We start from the raw sequence: 20,848 nt of genomic DNA, 5'->3' as shown, positions 1-20,848 counted from the left end.
ATTTGCTCCATGTTAGGCTAATTGTTTTCTGTTGTTTACCCTGGAAATGAAGTTCTAGTCTATTCTAGCTGGGGGGGTGCTGGGGGGTTCGGAGGAGGGGGGGGGGGGGTGGTCGACCTTAACAAAAAAAACGAAGTCACTTGGTAAAACTTTCGCGTCGTTGCCATGGAGCTGTTTGTTAGAATCTGATGCTCATTGGTCAGAGACGCTGTGATAGCCTGGATGCGCGCAGCCATTGGTCGGCATTGCATCCCCTTTCCACCAATGGCGGAGCGCGCTTTTTACAAACTGCCGCGAGTCCAGGAAGTTGACAGCCCAGCTCGGTGAGAAAGAACCAAACAAGGGATCTTTAAATTCCTACTAAACGCCCGGAAAACCAAAACATTCGGATTTCACTTGACCAGAGACTTCACTGGACGGTCAGAAGGAAGGGACGGTGGCCATTTTGTATTCGGAAAGTACGTAAGATATCTATTATACAGCTTTAGATGTCTAGGTGGCGTGTGTTCCCGACGAGAGACTATAAGGTATCTCTTTGCGGGTTAAAGCAAATTTCTAATGTTAAAGTCGCTAGAAACACTTTGGTTTACACTGTGTACAGTCTGGGCTACTATCAGCTGTGTGCTCCATCTGTTAGGCAAACACATTTCATTATTTGTAGCCTGATGAACTTGATTGTTTTGTTGCTTCCTTCCATTAAGGGAAATGCTGAATTTGGAATTAATTTTAGTCCGTTGTTTTTATTTTTCCAGTTGCATATTTTCGTCTCCTCTCTTTAGTGTGAATCTGTATTATGCATCATGCTCAATTTTAATTTGAAATAATTCCTTCTTGCTCCTCTAGTTCTTCACCACACCACCACCCTCCTGTGGTGAATCCTGTCATCATTATGGACTCCTCTGCAGTGCTCCGGCAGCAAACTCAGAAGAAAATCCACAGTGACTTTCTGAGGTAAATCAGTTTATATACACACACATTTCTTTTACATTTTCGTTTCTCACTCACTTTCTGGCTGGGCACTGAATAGTTTTTTAGTGCAGATGTAAATTAGTTTGTGGCATGTGTCAAAGATGGTCAAGTTCAGTTCATAGAGGTGTTCTATTGAATTCAGATCTGGTTTTTGACCTTTTTATATAAAAAATATGTAATTTATCTTGGCCTTCGACGTTCACTGATCTCGATGTTGTGTTCATTCAGTTTGAAACTTTCGCCTTGTGGCATGATCAAGCTGTATGTTACCATTTAGTTGTGATCCGGTCAGCTGCAGCCTCAGCAGAAATCCAGATTAATCAGATCCGGCTACGTTGACCTGTCTTCAAATGTCCAGATTTCACAAGCCTGTGTCCAATGCAGGATCAGATCCCTGTTCTTTGTTGTAGACCATTCACCCCACGTTTGACGTGTGGTGTACTCTGAGATGCTTTTCTGCTCACCACAGTTGTAATGTTCTGAGTAACTATGGTCTTTCTGTCAGTTCCAACAAGTCTGGACATTCTCCTCTGACCTCTCATTATCAAGGCGCTTCTGTCCACAGAACTGCTCCTCACTGGATGCTTTACTATTTAACTATTCCAAGTAAAGACTCCAGAGGCTGAGTGTTAAAATTTCAGGAAATCAACAGTCAGCAGAAACACTCAAATCAACAAACAATCAAGCCACTGTCAACGTCACAGAGATCTAATTTATTCCTCATTCTGATAATTGATGTTGCAACATTAACTGAAACCTCCTGACCTGTGTCTGCATTATGTTATACGTTTTGCTGCTCCCATTTGATTGGTCAGTTGGATAATTGCGTTAATATTCAGATGTACAGGTTTTTCCAATGAAGTGGTCAGTGAGAGTAGTTTCATCAATTATCTCACAAATTATTGTTTGTGTTTTTCCACACAGATTGAAGAATGAACATAACAAAATCCTAGCCGACCAAAAATCTTCCAAACCTGTGTCTGCACCTCATCTTTCTAAACAAGTCAATGAGAACAAGGATCCAGGAAGTGCAGACACATGCAGAAAGGCAGCTGTGCGGCCAGCTGTAAGCAGACTGCCAGTGCTTGCTAAGTCTCTTCCTCTTCAGACTCCCGTTGACTTCACTCAATCCCACCGAAGATGGGAGGGGAAACCTCTGGCTGTAAGTGCCTCCGTCCTGCTCCACAGATTTAAATGCTTTTTTTAAATCTGATAAGTGTTCCGTTCTTAAGACTTTGTCTTTCACTTCAGGGTAAAGCTAAGAAGAAAAAGCCATGCACGAGGCCTGTTCCTTTTAACCTGACTCAGCCCAAGAGTTTAGCAATCAGCCACAACCAACAGCAAAAGTCACAGCTCGGTGCTCAGGCTGTCCAGCCTGAAAACAATGTAGGCAATGCTCGTCTAAGGACCCAAAACATTACTTCAAAACCTCCTAAACATCCTGCTGTGTCAAACAGCCATGTTGACTCAGCACATAAGTCTCATGGAAAGGCAACAGAGAAAATATCCCACCTGTCAGGGCAGTCCAAGCCCCCGAGCACTTTCAAGACTTCAGCCACTTTGTCCAATCCTCTGTCAGCCTTTCATAATAACGCTCTGCATGAGAACAGTGCTGCTTCTTCTGCTCAGCCTGCTCTTAGTGCAGAGACCTGTTTGGCAAACATGAACCGGCTCAGCCTCAAAGATCAAACCAAGTTATCACATGCTGATCAGAAAACCCAGCTGACCATGCAGGTGAAGAGTTCAACTGGTAAGTGAGCACGCTGCTTTTGAGCTTCTTTTTCTGTTTGAAGCAGCATCACTGAATATATGAACATTTTTACATCTGTAAAAAAAAAAATGGTTTGTCTTCTTTCTATATTTTACCCTACTTTACTTTAACTGTACTTTATCCAATTATATATTGCTGATATTCTCCAGGTAGATAAATGGATCTCACCTGTACAATAACACAATTGTAGCTTATTATTAATTTGATTGCCTGCTCTCTATTTTAGTTGTAACTTTTTCGATATATCTACTTGTTTCTCACTTGTTTTGTTCTTGTAAACAGTTGTTAACACTGTTTCTAAGTTGTATTTCCTTTGTGTTCATAAACAAGGGGAGAACTTTCAGTCAGACCACGCAGCTTTCCTTAGTATCCTCCGGAATGAGGGCGTAAGCAACGCAGCTCTGGGATTTGCAACTCCACATTCCAAACAATATAAATATATGGTGAGCTGGTTTGATGATAGTTGTTTACTGCCTAATTTAACAGTGTCTTTTGGACCCAACACTTTTACTGAAAAGGGTTGTTATTGAGATGTTTCTTTTGTTTCAATAGGGATTTATGTTCAACAGTTTTTAAAATCATCAATAAGTCGAGTAATGGTCTGTGTATCTACTGATGATTCTCTTGTTTGCAGCCTCAGCGAGTGTCTATCCTGAAGAGTCGACAGAAAGCTGCAGCAACCACAGGTTAGCATCAGACTGAGAAACATAATATGTCATTCAGCTTAGTATGTGGCAGGTAAAGACGGATACATTAGAAAAATTTTACTCATTATTTCTTCCTTATTTTGTTTGTTTAAAATTGGCACAGAAAGGCAAAGAGATAGTTTATCTCAATTAAAGGTCAACATTTCAAGATATGCATTCGATAGCTGTGTTACTGAGATTTACATGAGATGATTGAGGCAACCTCCATATCTGTTTTGTAAAAGAACCAGAAGCCATTTAGCTTAGCTTAAGATAAAGACTGGAAGCAGACAAACAGACAGTTAGTTTGCCTCTTCTTATCTAACTCTCAGCAAGAAAGTACTTGAAAATGGTTCAGTATTACTTGGTAGTAATACTTGGTTATATGGTTTTACATATCCAGTCAGCCTGTGCTCTGCATGTGTGCTCTTCTTACAGGATTAGAAAGGTTGGTGCAGTTCTCCCCGGACAACACCGCCCTGCAGAGTATCCTCCAGAACGTGGGGGTGAATGCTGGAGGGCTCCTAGGCACCACGCCCCGAATGTCTGTCTGTCCACCAGGCCGAAACACTTCAATCTACACAGTACGACTCAATAAAATCGATTTTACCTCTACTTTTTTTCCTTCTTCTTTCCTTTGTTGTAGTTTTTTTTTTTTTATATCTATCTATGCTGCTTTTGAAACGGTCTCATTTTCTTCCCCAGGCTCAGAGAGTACAAATTAGGAAAAATGTCACAGAGGCGACCGGCGGACCAGTGGGTAAGACGCAGCAGTATTGTTCTTGTTGTTCTCTAAAACCAAACGACCCCTTATCTCTTTGTCCTTTTTATCCTGATGTGACTCAGTGGTTTTGTCCTCAACAGTTGCACTCAAGGACACTCCAAAGAAATGGTCTCCACAGAGAGTCCGCGACAGCAGACAGAAGCCCATGTCAGCCATGGTCAGTATTAACTTATCGCATGCTCATATTCTTTCTTTTTGACATCATGCATTTACATTTTTAGTTTTTTTTTATCTTTATCTCATAATGCTGCTGTTTTCAGAAATGGCATTTATCCGGACAGCAGTCACCGTATACTAACACTCCAGGTCTGAGGAGCTGCAAAACCAACCTTCAACCACACCAGGAGGTGATTCCTTCTCTCAGTTTTACAATGTGTATAGATACATTTTACAAAGATCTGGGCTTAAAGGTTCGGTGTGTAGAATTTAGTGACATCTAGTGGCGTAGTTGCATGTTGCAGCTGAATACCACTCACCTCACCCCTCCCTTCCAAACATGAAAGAGAACCTATATAAGCCTTATGGTTGTCATAAAGGGGTGTAGTTTGTCCAGTCTGGGCTACTGTAAAAAAACATTGCGGCCTCCGAGAAAGGACCTGCTCCAGATATAAATATAAAGTATCTAAGCCCATTTCCTGGTACGAAAACAACAATTTGTAAAGTTTAGATGAAACTGACTAGAGAAAACACAACTAGGATTATTTTAATCTAAATCGTAAACACTAAACCTCTAACAAGATCATTGTCAAATGGGTAGACAAAACAAATATTGAAACATCAAATTTGTGGCACAGTCGAAGTAAAAAAAATGTTCTTGCAGAGACTTAAAAAAATAAATAAAGCATCTCCATCACAGTTTTGATCACTTTTGAAATTAGATATTTAGCTACTTTTGATATAGATATAGGGTTAACCTAACCCTAACCCTGAATGGATTCAACATTTACGAAATGTAAAGATGAGGCTTCATAAGCGAACTGCAATGTTTTAAAAGCAGCATACTGTTTCTCATGTAGATTAAGTCAAGGTCCTCACTGTAGTTGTTGGCAGGACAGAACTGTTTGAGCAACATTTTTATAATGGGAGGGAATTAAAATATACACAGTGCTGTATATTCAGTATTTCTCTCTCAAAGTCTGATGATGCTCAAATTGAGGAGTCTTTACCTGTTGAGTAAAATTTGCATTTAAGACATCATAAAGGTAGGCCCACGATATTGTTAGGGTACCATAAGGGTTTTGACATTAAATGAATCCATGTAATCAAGGATCTCAACAAGATTTTTTATATTTATATATATATATATATATATATATATATCAACCAAAAACTAACAAACTACATTGCATGTTATATTTGCTCCGGGTCTTATATGACTTTACTGTTTGTCATCAGGAGATCGTGCAGAGATTGTTTGATGATCAAGAGGAGCTGAACACTGACGAAGACCTTGAGACACAAACGCTCCCAGTTAAAGCTTTAAGTGTAAGAAATCCACAGCTAACACCCACACATGGATCCAAATTGAATTAAGATCTTAGTCTAGTCATCAAGTTTTTATTTATTTATAAATCACTGCTCATTTTTGTTTCCTCCCCCATTTCTCTAGGCTAAAACCAACCATGAAGAAAAGGGAGAGTCAAGGAGAACTAACAGCAGCGAGGCTGACGAGGATGAGGATGAGGAGGAGGAGGAGCAGAGGGTGGCGGGTGTAAAGCTGTTCCTCCAAGAACCACAAAGAGAGTCCGTCATTTTCTTCTCAACGGGCAAAGCGCTGCTCAGAGCTCCACGCTTTGAGAAGCAGGAGAGCTCCTCTGACCAGGATCAGCACCTTCCAGTTCCATCAGACCAGAGAAATGTGCTGCCGCTGCATGAAGAGTCATCATCTGTGTCAAAACCAACCTGTCAGATCAACACCTCTGTTAAGAGTCTGCACAGAGGTAACACTGATGGTTTACATTACCATAATAATCACCTTGTCTCATAGTGTTTAACATACATCCTCATAATCCTCATACTGCTTTACTGACTTGAACACGAGACTATTTATTTTCCTGGAAGTTACGCTTGGAGTTAGTATTATTAAAGTTAGATCAGACTTTTTTTGGAATGGAGAGTTACTGTCTCCTTCAGAGTGTTGCATTGTCAGTTGTTGGTAGCCTTAAAGGGATAGTTCAGTTCAAAGCAGTATCTCATGGAAGCTTTACCAGCTGAACTACTCAGTGTTTTCCTCCTTTTATTTGTTTTTGTCCTTTAACCACTTTAAAATAGTGGTTGTCGTCTTAATTTTCATGGATGTCATATATTTTGATCAATAAGGTTTCTTCTTCTGGTTTCTTTTCATTTGTACCATTTTATGTATTTAATTTCACATGTCATCTGTGAAGCACTAGCTTGAATTGGTGCTGTTATGTTCAAAATGTTAAGAGACTTTTTCTATCACAGGCCTCATTACTCTGAAGAGTCGCGGTCTGAGTCCTGCGGTGGCGTTGCTGCGAAAGCGTTTTCCTCCTCTGGAGGAATTGCGTTTGGATGAGGAGGTGGCCACCTACACCTCAGTGTCAGTCTCCACTGCTCCTGGGTTTGGTCCTCCTCGGCCTCGCTGTGGAAACCCACTGGCCTCCATCCTGCACTTTGAAGAGTCCTCTGTGAGTACACCGCTGATGGTGAACTGTGACTGGTGATGTCAAAAGCAGTTTGACTTAAATCAGTCACCTTAATAACTATTTTAATGAAATCATCCTCCCCTTGGTTATTTCTTATACAATAAGCATTCAGTTTATGTCAGATAATAAGCTTTAATTAGCAGAGTCACAAATATTTTCACACCACACCACAAAAGGGTTGGTAAATTAAAAACCTCCAGATCGTCCCCTGGTGGCTGGCTGGTTCTAAACCCTGCCTCCTCCATGTCGGTGGATGGGACATGGATCAAACTAAAAACGATACATTAAATACATTTTGCGTTAAGATGCTTTGTCATTTCAGGTCGTTCTTATTACACCCATTAGGTTTTAATTGGTTATTTGATTCTATACAAAAACGTAGTGAAACATCATGACAGCTGCACCTGACTTGTGATTGGTTGAGCAAATATATCACCAGCTACCACGCTCCACACTACGATCAATTCTGTGGTAAGATGGCAGCACCTGTACCCAGGATATTTTGGCTTCATTTTTGTTATCGAGTGGAGACCTGTCGTCCATCTTTACAAACAGTTACCTGTATCTGTCATAATATGTTGTTTACACTTCAACAAACAGTAAATGTTTATCAGTGAGTTTTAGAGGTGACCGATTTTAACAGACAGAGTTTGTTACCTTTGGACGGAGCCAGACCAACTGACTGTTTTTTTCCCACTGTTTTTTAACGGCCTACCGGTAGTTGTATGTTTATTACACAGATATGATAGTTATCAATGCTCTCTGTAACTTAGCATGAAAGAACATATTTACTAATGTTCAGCTATTCCTTTAATACACGGAACAGTATGATACAGCACAGTGTTGTATTACAGCCGTACAAGTTGTCTCAATTATTATGTCATTGTGTGACATACTTCTCTCATAGCTCTGAAACCTTAAACCTATGCGGAGATCTTCCCTGTAAACATTTTGAAAAACCAGCTTCCTTTTGTTTTCCAGAGATTTGTTCCCATTGGCTTTGATCTCTCCTCTGGTCCTTCTTCCCCACACGGCTCTCCACAGCAGGAGAGATGATTTGCACTACAACTACAGTATTTGTTTTTTTACTGTGAAAGTCCAGAGATGATGTTAAGCTGAAACTAATGTACTGATGACTTTGTTTAATGGAGCAGATGATGTTTGTCCAACACTGATGTTTGCCAGCCTTAGTACAGGTCCAAAGAATGCTGCTGATGTAATTGTTTTGAAACCACAAATCTTTTTTGTCTCAAAAATGTTATTACTTTCAATAGATGCTTTGTAAAAGAGTTTATATCTGTAAAATTAAGCATCGTTCATCCTGAAGTGTTTATGATACGAGTCCAAAGACGAATGTGGGAAAAAGTAAATGTTGTAAAAGGTCAATGAATGCACTGGACCTCATTAGTGTTATAGATGTAGGTTACCTATAGATTATTGTGTCAGAGCATTTTCAGAGAATTGACTTTCAAATAATGGGTTGTTATTTGGATTTTTTATTGAGGACCGCAAATTAAAGTTCTTATTGTACAGTATAATAAATGTATATATGTTACTGGAGAGCCATGTTTATGTGTGGGATTTCGAAGCTCTAAATAGTTTAAAGGGACAGTCCACCAATCTTAATGTAAAACTTGGAAATTATCAACTGAATTCATACCAAGTGGACAAAATTACGATATTGGTTTGAGTGGAATTTATCAAGTGTTTTTGGAGCTTTAGACATACTGTTTATTAAATATATGATAACTTATCTGGTTAAAATGCAAAAAAAATGTTTTTTTAAACCATGTTTAAACAAATAGTGTGACCTGGAGCTCTCAGAATGAAGGACTGTCCCTATTTTTCACCAGGACCTCATGAAATGAATAATGTTTATTTCATATTCGAATAATAATATGACCTAGAAACACAACTCTAAAACAAATGGGCTTACTGTAAAATAAAAGTTCACATCCTTGTGGTTGATTACTCAATGTTGACAGCAATGTTGTAACTTCCTGTTTTATCCAGTTAGTAATCCAGCTCTGCTTGTACGTCCCTCAAATTTATGAAAGCACAACACAACATTTCTGCACTACCTCTTTAACTATCATTGCAACAACCAGTTTCTTATCAGAACTTTATTCTTATAACATGCTGTTGCCGCTCATGTGAACTGCTTAGCAACAGTGTGGATAAGATGTCGTCTGGGCCAAATGTACGAGGTGTACATATGGGCTTCATGTGAAGGTCATGGGACATTGTATCATGTAAGGAAAGAAGACACTTTAGAGGCATACATACTGTACAGTACATGTGTAATACACCCTGCTGCGGAATAAGCTGTCTCATTTGGGCGTGGAAATGTCAAACGCTCATGAGACCCAAAGAGAAAAACTCACTAAACTTATGTTGTGGGTCAAACTTAATCTAAAAAGCAGAAGGAGCTGGAATGATATTCAGAAAAATGTGCACCACTGCCAACGCCAAGCAATCACATGTCTCTGTGGCTTCCATGATTATGAGAGAAAAATAAAAGAACAAAGGAAGAATTCTGATCAGCTGCACCAGATTGTACAGATCAGGATCTCAATACCTTAAATATGTCTTCTTTTTTTTTACAATGGAGCCAACTACAGGAATTAAGTTTGGCCAAATAGCAAAACAAGAGCACAAGTGAAAGTCTTTGGAACAAATAGAGTACAGCAACTTTGATTTAAAGCAAATTTACCAATTAAAATAATTACAACTGTAGGTAAAATAAAGTGAGATTTGAAACTTGAAATGGCAGTAGGATCAGAATGAGTTCAGATTGTTCTGTTCCATGTTGAAGGGGCATGATGAAAAAAGCAGGATTTGCTGAGCTCAGTAAACACAGTTGGCACGTGCAGTATAATCCAGTCAACTGCCCCTTTAGTCAGATTCACACCATAAATAAATTACTTTAAGTTTATCCCCAATGCATTTTATCAAGTTTGGTGCAAATCAGTTTAGTACTGTTCGTCTAATTCCGCTGACAAACACAGGAACATATAAACCCCTTAGTGGTAATGACATAAAAGGAAGACAAGCCTTCATATCAAACATGCATAATTATATATGGTTAGTAATTACATAAATATCTATTTTGTTTCTGGATTAATTATAAATTGACATATTCAGGATTCTTCTTTCAGAAACTGATGTGCTCAGGCATAATTTCATTGCAAAAGGAACTATTTCTTTTTACAGTCCTTGTCATAGTGTCGCTTATTTATAATTTAATTGGAATAAAAGAACTCTGTATCCCTCTCTTTCATTTCTGAAGTGGGGCAACATTAGAGCCATGTGCATTGTGTCCCCCTCCCTCTAACTGTCTGTCGCAGGTGGTCATAGAATCGGATGTATATTTAGTAGAGTATGATGAGTGTGCAGTGGAGGGTGTCAGTGGGAAGGGTCTCAGGGAGTCGGGGGGGGGGGGGGGGCAGGATTGTTGCCTATAAAGCCTGCTCCTCCACGTATGCCTCCCTCGAGAAGCAGAGGGCAAAGAAAGAGTATCCACACTCTTCTTTCTCCTTTTTCTGATCCCTTCGTCGTACCGACCCGTCCTCAGGAAACATGTCCACGAACCCTCATCTGACCATGGACCCCAAAATGATGGGGCTCGGACGCTCCATTGCTGTGCTGACGTCAGGAGGAGACGCCCAAGGTAAGCAGAGGAGGAGGCTCCACTGTTTAGATCAGAGTAGAAGAGTTTCAAGGAATAGCAGGGTGACAGTGTCTCACATGTTGATGTGTCTCTGAGCTGAATCCCAGCCGGCTGTAGAGGCTCGCTCCATCTGGCAGGCTCCACTGAGAGCAGTGCATTATCGCCCTGAGTGCACGGCATCATGACTCAGTTCAGGACTCAAAGAACCAAATGGGCGAGCAACAGTTTCCCAATGTGTCAGAGTAGCACAGGAGAAGGCCAGCTGTCAGGATGATGGCAGCTTGGCTTTGAATCCAATCTGAAGTCATGAGTGGGAAAAGATTTATGACGAATTAAGCACTCCTGATTTTAACAGTCAGGTTTTAACCAAGAATTTTTTGATTTTTACTTTCACCGAAAATTGGACATCAAGCCTCTGTACACACTTACTCCATCATCTGTACTCGAAGCTGAGTTTTAGGGATGTCTCATATTCTCCTCAGATTTCTTTAGTGGTCTTTTCCCCCGAGCCTGACTCTAACCCTTTAGAGACGATAATCTCCCACTTGTCCCTTCAGTCAGTGTTGTCCGTTGTTTCACATCTTTGGGGCTAATTTTAGTGGCGGTGACCTTTTTCTGGTATGGACGAGGGAAACGCCCCCTAATCCACAGCTGCTTTCTGGTGTAACAAGAGCTGCAGGCGCTGCCAGCAAACCACAACACAAACACACGCTGTGGCCTTTAGTGTATGGCACATCCAAGGGCAAGACACTACACAAGACAAGCAGTCCCCAAACTCTCAGCTCCAGTCTGTCCACTCTGGGTATTTTTGTCTCATCTCTTGCCAACGTGCAGGTCGAGTCACTTAAAGGTTAAGATGGCTCTAAAAAGTCCTCCGATAGGAAGCGCTTAGTCAGATCTGATGTTGAGCGTGTTTCGGAAAGTGTGTAAATCACTCGTCAGTCATCACTTACCATGACATTTGTGTGTCTCAGGTATGAACGCTGCCGTGAGAGCCACAGTCAGAGTTGGTCTCTACACCGGAGCTCAAGTGTACTTTGTTCACGAGGTATGAGCTGCACACTGACACGCAATCACAGTGCAAATTAATACAATCGATATCATCTCAAAGTTGTGTGTTTGGTCGCACTGCAGGGGAATAAGTGTATATGTATTGTGTGCTGCAGGGCTACCAGGGCCTGGTGGACGGAGGGGACAACATCCGCCTCGCCACATGGGAGAGTGTGTCCATGATGCTTCAGCTGGTGAGTGCCGTGCAGCCGAGTCAATGCACACTGACCCACACAACAATCACACAAACCACATATTTATACTGAAATTGAAGTGTAGACAATCAGCAACACAAACATACATGTTCAAATGTAGCTAACACATCTTTAATATAGTTTTCAATAATCCCAGTCCTTTCACCATCCTCACAAAAACTGGATCTTAATAGTCTTATCTTTTACAAAGCAGGCAAACCCCCTCGGTCAATAATGATGAAATCTAGACTGAAACAGAAAAGAGAAAATAAATAATTAGAATGGATTAAGGAAAATCTCTGGTCAAGTAGGAATAAGGTGCCATTTCCCAGGATTTCTCAGAGCTGCCGCCCGCCTCATTGTTACAGTTTGAGTTGTCTTGAGATTTCTGCCACAGAATCAATACACTGAAGGTCAATGCAGTTTTCATCATGGTTCTCACAGGGATGCAAAATCACCGTTAAAAACTTAATCAGCAATTCAGTTCTTATTTCCAGAAATTGTCCACACCGTCCTGTATAATCCATAGAACATAATGTTAACAGTTTACACAAGCGCCGTGTCTCCAGTCGACAGTAGCTCCTGGGTTTACAGGGATGTCTGTGGGTTATCTAGAGTAACAGGGCACTTTATATCATTGTGCCTGAACTACAGACTCACAGAGCTGCTGGCATCGCTGCAAACTCTTGGTCCTAATGTGATAAAAACACGTTGTTAAAGTTTTAAATCGAAAATCTTCAATGCTGTGCTACAAGTAAAATAACATTTTCCCTCCATTGAGAAAGGGATGGCAGGTTGTCCCCAAAAAATGACATCATGCCGGTATAGCTTGACCTTGTTTGGACAACCTTTAATCGTGCACTAACTCCACTTCAGGTCTCTGATAACATTGGAAACTGTGATTCGGTGTGAGGATATTAAACGACCCTATCCTGTGACTGAAGGATGATGGAGATGCAGTAACATTGTGAAGCTTGTGATTCACATTTCATCTTTCATCTCCGTTGGCTAAATAAAGCGGCCTGGCAGTGGAGAAGACATGACATGCTAAGATTCATGAAGTGTGTGAAAGTGAGCGATGGAGTGGAAACAGGCCAAATTTCCAGGATTTCACCTTTACAGTGACCCCCCCCCCCCCCCCCCCCCCCCTGTTTGTAGAGACTTCAATCATTCCTATTCATCCATAGAGATTAGTATCGGAGCCCATATATTGAATATCCATTCTGTGAAAACATGATGGAGTTCAAATGTCAGTTATTACAGACTCCCTGCCATTTTCATTCTTTCTCATACAGATATTGTTTGTGTGTCAGTGTCTGTATTAAAACTATCTGCTTCTCCTCACGTCTTAGGGAGGCACTGTTATCGGCAGTGCCCGCTCCAAGGACTTCATGACCAGGGAGGGTCGTATGAAGGCAGCCCAGAACCTGGTGAAGCTGGGCATCACCAACCTGTGTGTGATCGGAGGCGACGGCAGCCTGACAGGAGCCAACGATTTCAGGACTGAGTGGACTGGACTGCTGCTCGACCTGGTCAAAGCCGGTAAAGAGACAACTGCAGAATAATGATTATGTGTCCTGTGGGGTGTGGTTTTCTGATCCATCTCTAAAAGGTGGATTGGATGGAGAAAAAAAATGTCTGATTTTAATACAGAAGACTTAAGTTTGTTTCTACCAATGAGTGGGAATCGATTGCAAATGGATATTAGTTATCACAGTAATCAAGATGACAGATCAACTTAAGCTTTCACCAAATCTCACATGTCAAACCCTATTATTGATACTGATAAAGAGATTTTATTGATATTATTGAGTGTCGGGTTCCACCATTCCTGCCTTGGATTATAAATACTTTATATACTCTACTTAATTATTTCAAACTGGGCTCAGCAGACCAAGAATAATGTCTGTGAAAGGTCAGAAAAGCACTGATTAGATTGAACATGTTTTTCAGACTGATCTCTATGATCAAAAGAAGATTTCTAGAAATTACACAACCTATTAAAATATTTATGTTCAATGTTTTCTAGGTAATATTACGGACACAGAAGCCAAGAAATCTACCCACCTGAATATCGTTGGCATGGTCGGCTCCATCGACAATGACTTCTGCGGCACTGACATGACCATCGGCACCGACTCCGCCCTGCACCGCATCATGGAGGTGGTGGACTCCATCACCACCACAGCACAGAGGTCAGAAAATCACTGTCCCACTGTGGATGTAGTGATGGAGAAAATCCATGTTGACTAAAGGTCATAAAACAGAGAAGAATGGCAATGCATCTTCAAATAACACAATGCAGTATCAGGTCAGGCTGCTCCTGTCAAGAGAGAGTCTAATTACTGGATAGATTTACTAAATTTGATTTACACAGACTATGCAGATGTTTATATGTATTAGATGTATGTATGTATTAGAGGGATAACGTATATTATATATTTGTTTGCATGTGAATCATTCCTTAAAACATTTTCATCCACAGCCACCAGAGGACGTTCATCCTGGAAGTGATGGGCAGACACTGTGGGTCAGTATCTTGTGTGTTTATGTGATTTTGTATATTTATGTGTTTGTAGTGTGACCTGACAGGGACACATCTATGGATGGTAAATATACAATGTGATCACTCTGAAATCAAATAGATTTCCATCTCTTTGAATAATCCGTTGTAGCATTATCACCTTTTTATTCACATTTTCATTAAGTCAAATTTGTCTTTTAGTGCTTCTTTCAACATGTATGAAGTAAAAAATACTGCTATTTTCAATCAAAACATAATAATTATGTGCAATGAAGAAGATATTGTAGATATTTGAACAGTTGCTCCACCAGAGCATCTTTCATTATTGTCCCATCCCAGCAAAACATCCACCAACTACCTTTGATCAATGATATTTTACACATGCAGTTTTTTCCTTTAACTTCAAGATATATAATATATAAAATGAAGGAAGTTTCATTTTTCTAAATACTGCTCGTTAGCACTTTGTTGTTACCTTGACAGACGTGTGTGATAGCTAAGCCTGAATGATAGACAGGTGTAGCTGACACATAGGTTTATCTCGGCTGCAGGTACCTGGCTCTGGTGACGGCTTTGGCCTGCGGTGCAGACTGGGTGTTCATCCCTGAGATGCCCCCAGCTGATGACTGGGAGGACCACCTGTGCAGGAGGCTGATGGATGTATGTGTATCTTCAACTGCATATGAAGATGTCCGCTAAACATCTCACATATCCACATGTCAATCAGGTTCACAATTGTGTTTTCGTTCCCTTATTTTCTACAGCAAAGGGGCCGAGGTTCTCGTCTGAATGTGATCATCGTGGCTGAGGGAGCAGTGTCCAGTGATGGTAGCCCGATTACATCTGACCTGATCAAAAAGGCAAGGTCCACCTTGGGATATCAATGAGCCCTTATGCTACAAGCTACACCGACAGTATGGCATGCTGATAGATGTCTTTATGTTTCCTCAGCTGGTGACTGACAGGCTCGGCTTCGATACTCGCACCACTGTTCTCGGACACGTACAGAGGGGAGGCACGCCCTCCGCCTTCGACAGGGTCCTTGTGAGTATCTCAGCGACACATCAGATCAACTTTACAGCATGAACTTTTGATTCTGCTTCTCCTCACACACACACACACACACACACACACGGGCCTGATGATCTGACTTGTGTGTATGTGTGTGTGCTCTCCAGGGAAGCAGGATGGGTGTGGAGGCCGTGATGGCGCTGCTGGAGGCCACTCCAGAGACGCCCGCCTGTGTGGTCAGCCTGTCCGGAAACCAGGCCGTCAGACTGCCGCTCATGGAGTGTGTGCAACTGGTACGTCGACATGTTTTCACCCCAGAATACACCAGATTTGCCCTCCTATCATTTGGTCACGTGTTGCTCCACTTGGTTATGCACTGACTGAACAGTATCAGGGATGTCCCGTCCTTCTCACACTCCCTTTCCTTCACAGACCAAAGATGTGACTGCTGCCATGGCTGAGGGCCGATATGAGGATGCTATCAAGCTCAGGGGGAAGTAAGTGTTTTCCTCTTCAACTTCCACCAAACCTTGTTTTGCTATGGAGCCTGGAGGATGCCAGTGGAACATAACTGACTTTTCTCATCTATATTTTAATATATTTGTAATAAATTGTGTGCCACCTAAAATTTAAAGTCACATTGTAACTTCACTTGGATTCTCTAACATTTAATTGTGTCAATGATTTGCAGGAGTTTCGAGAACAACTGGAACACATACAAACTTCTGGCTCACATCAACCCTCCAGATGTCAAGGTGAGATTTCTCCACCACAGTTACTGAAGAGTATTTTTCACGACAGAGAAACGTTTACACCTTCTTCTCTGATAACGAGCTCTTGAACAATCTTCTTCTCTCTCCGACAGAGTAACATCAATGTGGCCATCGTGAACGTTGGCGCCCCCTGTGCTGGCATGAACGCCGCAGTCCGTGCAGCAGTCAGAATGGGCATCATCCAGGGTCACAACATGCTGGCGGTCCATGACGGCTTTGACGGTCTGGCTGACGGACAGGTCAGCGTTTAGATTTCCCCACTTTTGTTAAGATTTGGTGACATTCCTCTTAGACTGAGTTGTAAAAAATATGTTTTGTCATCTTAACCCAAGAAATCCAGGAAAAGAAAACAATAATCAGAAATGAAATGTTTCCCTTTGTCAAAAGAGCAACTGCTATAACACTGGAAATCCAAATTATTTATTATCATGCACCACAGAGAGACAAATGAGACCAATACCACAAGAACACCACAACTGATAACTGTAAAATTATTATGTTGAAACAGGGATAATATTATATGTATTATATTGATGAGGAAGAAACAAATAAATGCTTTCATTCAAGCATCATCCACACGATCATTGACACTACTCAAAACTCCAAAGAGAACAAACAATCCTCTGTTCCCTGATCAAGTTATAATAATAATAATAATAATAATAATCACAATAATAATAATAATAATAATAATAATAATATTGTGTATATAATTATGTGTTTTTCAGTCTGCTAATTATCTCTTCCGATAATTTTTTTCTTCATCAAATTGAAAAGACAGATTCTTAAAATAACACAACAAGACTCGCTCTCCCTCTTTGTGTTTAAATAGTTTTCTGGTTCCAAGCCATCATGCAACTTTTGCTTTTGAACATTTAACATGTTCTACCTCTGCAGATTGAGCCCATCAACTGGACCTCTGTGAGTGGCTGGATTGGAAAGGGGGGCTCAATGCTGGGCACCAAGAGGTAAAACATTAGTGGATATTCGCTTGTGGTGCAGCTTTGTTGTAAGAAAAAAATGTCCTTTGTCATGAGAGTAGAAATGAAGCATTTCACTGTGTTATTTCTCTTTGTTTGATATAGATCCTTGCCATCCAAGATCATGGAGAAAATCAGCCAGAACATTGCCAAGTTCAACATCCACGCTTTGGTGATCATTGGTGGATTTGAGGTAAAGGATGTGACATCGTTATTCGAGTCATTTGTAAATGTCAGCCGAACTTTCTCTCAGCATCAGTCATGACTTCTCCAGGCAGATTAAAAGTTTGAAAGCACACAGACAAACGTATCTCCATCTGCTGCAGGCATACATGGGAGGCCTGGAGCTGGTTCAGGCCAGAGAGAATTTCGAGGAGATGTGCATTCCGATGGTCGTCATCCCCGCCACCGTCTCCAACAACGTCCCAGGCTCTGACTTCAGCATTGGCGCTGACACTGCCCTCAACGCCATCACCTTGGTCAGTGGCAGATATGCATGTAAATACACACACTCACACACGCATGTAAAACTACCAGGAGCTAAACACAGGTGTGGTTCATGTCTCTGCAGACCTGTGACAGGATCAAGCAGTCTGCAGCAGGGACCAAGCGCCGCGTCTTCCTCGTCGAGACTGCGGGTGGATACTGCGGCTACTTGGCCACCATGGCTGGTCTGGCTGCTGGAGCCGACGCGGCCTACATCTTTGAGGAAAAGTTCAACATTAAGGACCTGGAGGTGAGCTAGTCATGGATGAACCTCAACCGTTTTGTTCAAGTTTTCTAGTTTTGAGTCAAAATATTAAAAGTATTTTCCTTCTACAGTTTTACAAGTTGCTGTGTTGTTTAGTAGTGATGTGTGAACTGTGGATTTGGTTTACAGATGAATGTCGATCATCTCGTGCAGAAGATGAAGACAACAGTGAAGAGAGGTTTGGTTCTCAGGTACGTTTTGTTCACGTGTGACCTAGAGCTGAGGCTGATATGAACTGTGCTACACTGCCCTGCGATACAACAATGCAAAAATGCAAAAAGCCAATTGCATATTTTGTCCAAACTAAATGAAGACCATAATTATTGTTAACGGTGGCTCACCTTCAGACTTGGTCATTTCCTACCATGGTCAAAATGTCTCATGTGAAAAAAAGCACATTAATCAACTATAGTTTGTGATTATTTATCACTGTCCATTCTACAATAGGAACGAGAACTCCAATGCCAACTACACCACTGACTTCATCTTCAACCTGTACTCAGAGGAGGGCAAAGGCATCTTCGACTGCCGCAAGAACGTTCTGGGACACATGCAGCAGGTCTGTGCACGTTGCAAAGAGGGGAATTTTCTCCTTGTTTCACTCCATTACAATCTGTTAAACGTGTTTGTCCTCTGTCCTCTGCAGGGTGGCACCCCAACACCCTTCGACAGGAACTTTGGCACCAAAATGGGCGCCAAGTCTGTCCTGTGGCTGACTGAGAAACTGAAGATCTGCTACAGGCATGGTATGTTGACATCAAATCAAATGCTCCTTTCTGCACACTTTGATGATGTGTCATGATATCAACAGTATGGGGCGGAATTGATCTTAGTATGTTAATTATTCAAGTTCTTACCCATCATTTTAAGTTACTCATTGCTGAATCCTTGTTTTTATGCTACTTGTGTTATCTTTAAATCCGACAATTCAAAGATATTGTTCACTCTGCGCTGTTACTTTGATCTTACAGCTCTAATATCCTGTTATTTTTTTAGATCAATGCATCAGAAACAATAAATAATCCATTAATATGTGATAATTGGACATTTCTGAATATTATATAATTTTCATATGTAAAGAAAATTGATTTTGCATCATGGGTTTGAATCCTTTAATTAAAGGTCTGTAAACCTAATCTGCCACTGACAACATTATAACAACAGTCTGTGATTGTAGTGGTTGACAGTAGTGAGCTTTTTGTGGCGTGCGGACTGAACCATTTCACTTCCTGTGTCCCGTAGGTCGCATCTTCGCCAACACGCCTGACTCCGCCTGTGTGCTGGGCATGAAGAAGAGATCACTCACCTTCCAGCCCCTCACCGCCCTGAAGGAAGACACCGATTTCGAGTAAGATACATGTTTTCAAAATGACTTACTGTATCCACATGTGACAAGTGTGATGTTGAATGGTGAGCCTAACTGAGGACCTTATATTCTGCAGGCACCGCATCCCGAAGACACAGTGGTGGCTGAAGATTAGGCCCATCATGAAGATCCTGGCCCATTACGACATCAAGCTCGACACGTCTGAGCATGCAGATATGGAGCATGTACTTAAGAAGTCTTACTGAGGAGTAGACTCTCGTGGAGCACCGGGACAGAGCCTTGTTAAACACCTTTCTACCTGTCTCTTTACATGAGCTGCTGTCTTACTCTTTCTTACCCTGAATGTGCGCTTGCTCACTTAATCTAGTGTTTTGTGGCAATTCCAGCTCTTAATGTGGATCAATTTTACAAATTAAAGATGTCATTCAAAAATGTACTGCATTGTTTGGGATTTATTTGGAACTGAGCCTGTGAATGTGGAATGCTCGGGAAGATCCAATTCTCAGTGACCTGGGACATGTGCGGCACATACAGGGCACTGTTCCCAAATAAAGGTTTTCAATGAGCACCAACACCCCCAGACTGGTATATCCCCCCACCCATCTGTCTGTCTCTACCTACTATCTCTTCATGGAGACAGATGCAACCAAGGAGGTGCCTGTGATTATAGAAAACATCAGTCACTGATCCTGATTTTCAACTTATAAAACCATGTCTTCTTCATTCTAAAGGGAACATTGATGGTGGAACTAATCTATCAACTAGATGGATGATCCATTTACACATAGCTACACTACCATGTGATCTATCTGTGAACACCCTTTTTAGGAAGATTAAAGTGTTTTCAGTGACTTATCAGCTCTTATTGATTACATCTCAAGTGGGACAAGAAGTGATTAAATTAATTATTCCTCTCTCTTGCTGCTACACATGACACCACAGAACATTTATTCAACTTACATGTGATAATTTCCTTGGGATCAGTGTATTAACTCAAACAGATGAAAAAAAGGCCTCTATTGTTAATGCGGACCACACAGAGAAACACATTTATTGAAACATTATGGGACTCTCAAAGGTTTAGATGTTTAGACATGTATCCATCAGTATCACCAGTCGCATTGTGGAGGTGTGCAATTGGTCCCAAATTGACTCTGCAGCACGACAAAATGCTCACATCATACAGATAGAAACATAAAAACGAAATCGTACAATAAGAACAAGAAATCCAGGAACAGATGACACGAGAGTCCAGATCATAGAATCACTCTGACCTTTGGCCGGTTGTCAAACAACCATGAAGTGCACCGAGGAGGATTTATGCTGCTTCACAGGCAAAGGCTTACATCACTTTTTGATTTAAGTTGTTTACCGAAACATTTTTTAAAGGATGTATTGTTTGACAATTCCTTACTTTACTTTTGGTCCCTTAAAGATTTGCTCCGTGCTGTATTTATCAATATTATAAATAGAAGACACAACAAAACCAAAGAACTAGAGAATCCATATTTTATTTTATTTTTAAATAAAAAGTGTTTTGTAGATTAGAAGCCAAAAAATAGGCTTGAGATTCCTTTTTTGAATTATCTTTATTTTGTATCAATATTCAGTATTATATGTATATTTTTAAACATTTATAAATAAAGATTTTTATATTGGGTCTATTTGTTTATTTTCGCTTTCGGGAACATA

The 20,848-nt window shown here is 40.9% G+C and overlaps 2 protein-coding genes across 6 annotated transcripts; both read left to right on the top strand.

The window, feature by feature from the left end:
* Nucleotides 1–274: 274 nt before the first annotated feature.
* Nucleotides 275–8,856, top strand: troap (trophinin associated protein). The gene is made up of 14 exons (XM_053423913.1): nucleotides 275–458; nucleotides 844–951; nucleotides 1,894–2,131; nucleotides 2,221–2,719; nucleotides 3,071–3,183; nucleotides 3,375–3,426; nucleotides 3,865–4,010; nucleotides 4,132–4,186; nucleotides 4,291–4,367; nucleotides 4,471–4,557; nucleotides 5,606–5,695; nucleotides 5,820–6,150; nucleotides 6,656–6,858; nucleotides 7,858–8,856. Exons 2-14 carry the CDS (start codon nucleotides 890–892, stop codon nucleotides 7,930–7,932), a joined length of 2,028 nt encoding a protein of 675 aa, XP_053279888.1. The 5' UTR covers nucleotides 275–458; nucleotides 844–889; the 3' UTR covers nucleotides 7,933–8,856.
* Nucleotides 8,857–10,387: 1,531 nt separating this feature from the next.
* LOC128442520 (ATP-dependent 6-phosphofructokinase, muscle type) lies at nucleotides 10,388–19,590 on the top strand. Of its 5 annotated transcripts, none has more exons than XM_053425003.1 (22): nucleotides 10,388–10,546; nucleotides 11,521–11,594; nucleotides 11,713–11,790; nucleotides 13,143–13,332; nucleotides 13,820–13,985; nucleotides 14,276–14,320; nucleotides 14,866–14,974; nucleotides 15,079–15,174; nucleotides 15,266–15,358; nucleotides 15,493–15,618; nucleotides 15,758–15,822; nucleotides 16,017–16,074; nucleotides 16,191–16,337; nucleotides 16,996–17,066; nucleotides 17,184–17,271; nucleotides 17,405–17,557; nucleotides 17,650–17,814; nucleotides 17,959–18,020; nucleotides 18,277–18,388; nucleotides 18,476–18,575; nucleotides 19,072–19,177; nucleotides 19,272–19,590. In XM_053425003.1, the coding sequence occupies exons 1-22, from the start codon at nucleotides 10,456–10,458 to the stop codon at nucleotides 19,399–19,401; spliced, it is 2,325 nt and encodes a 774-aa protein (XP_053280978.1). In that variant the 5' UTR covers nucleotides 10,388–10,455; the 3' UTR covers nucleotides 19,402–19,590. The 5 variants fall into 5 exon arrangements, with proteins under 5 accessions (XP_053280978.1, XP_053280977.1, XP_053280979.1 ...); XM_053425002.1 differs by having other exon boundaries at nucleotides 16,017–16,080; XM_053425004.1 differs by having other exon boundaries at nucleotides 16,017–16,080; nucleotides 16,191–16,343; nucleotides 17,002–17,066.
* The last annotated feature ends 1,258 nt before the right edge of the window (nucleotides 19,591–20,848 follow it).

The sequence above is a fragment of the Pleuronectes platessa genome, chromosome 6, assembly GCF_947347685.1.
Source record: "Pleuronectes platessa chromosome 6, fPlePla1.1, whole genome shotgun sequence".
NCBI classification, from domain to species: Eukaryota; Metazoa; Chordata; class Actinopteri; order Pleuronectiformes; family Pleuronectidae; genus Pleuronectes; species Pleuronectes platessa.
Note: the sequence above shows the minus strand (reverse complement) of the source record. Positions and strands in the feature narration are given on the sequence as shown.

Bases quoted from the DNA above. Each gene is read 5' to 3' on its own strand.
- LOC128442520 (XM_053425002.1), top strand. From the start codon at position 10,456: ATGTCCACGAACCCTCATCTGACCATGGACCCCAAAATGATGGGGCTC. The intron at 11,595-11,712 runs GTATGAGCTGCA...TGTGTGCTGCAG, and splicing joins AAGTGTACTTTGTTCACGAG to GGCTACCAGGGCCTGGTGGA. The intron at 15,175-15,265 runs GCAAGGTCCACC...ATGTTTCCTCAG, and splicing joins CATCTGACCTGATCAAAAAG to CTGGTGACTGACAGGCTCGG.
- troap (XM_053423913.1), top strand. From the start codon at position 890: ATGGACTCCTCTGCAGTGCTCCGGCAGCAAACTCAGAAGAAAATCCAC. The intron at 5,696-5,819 runs GTAAGAAATCCA...CCATTTCTCTAG, and splicing joins TCCCAGTTAAAGCTTTAAGT to GCTAAAACCAACCATGAAGA. The intron at 6,859-7,857 runs GTGAGTACACCG...TTTGTTTTCCAG, and splicing joins TGCACTTTGAAGAGTCCTCT to AGATTTGTTCCCATTGGCTT.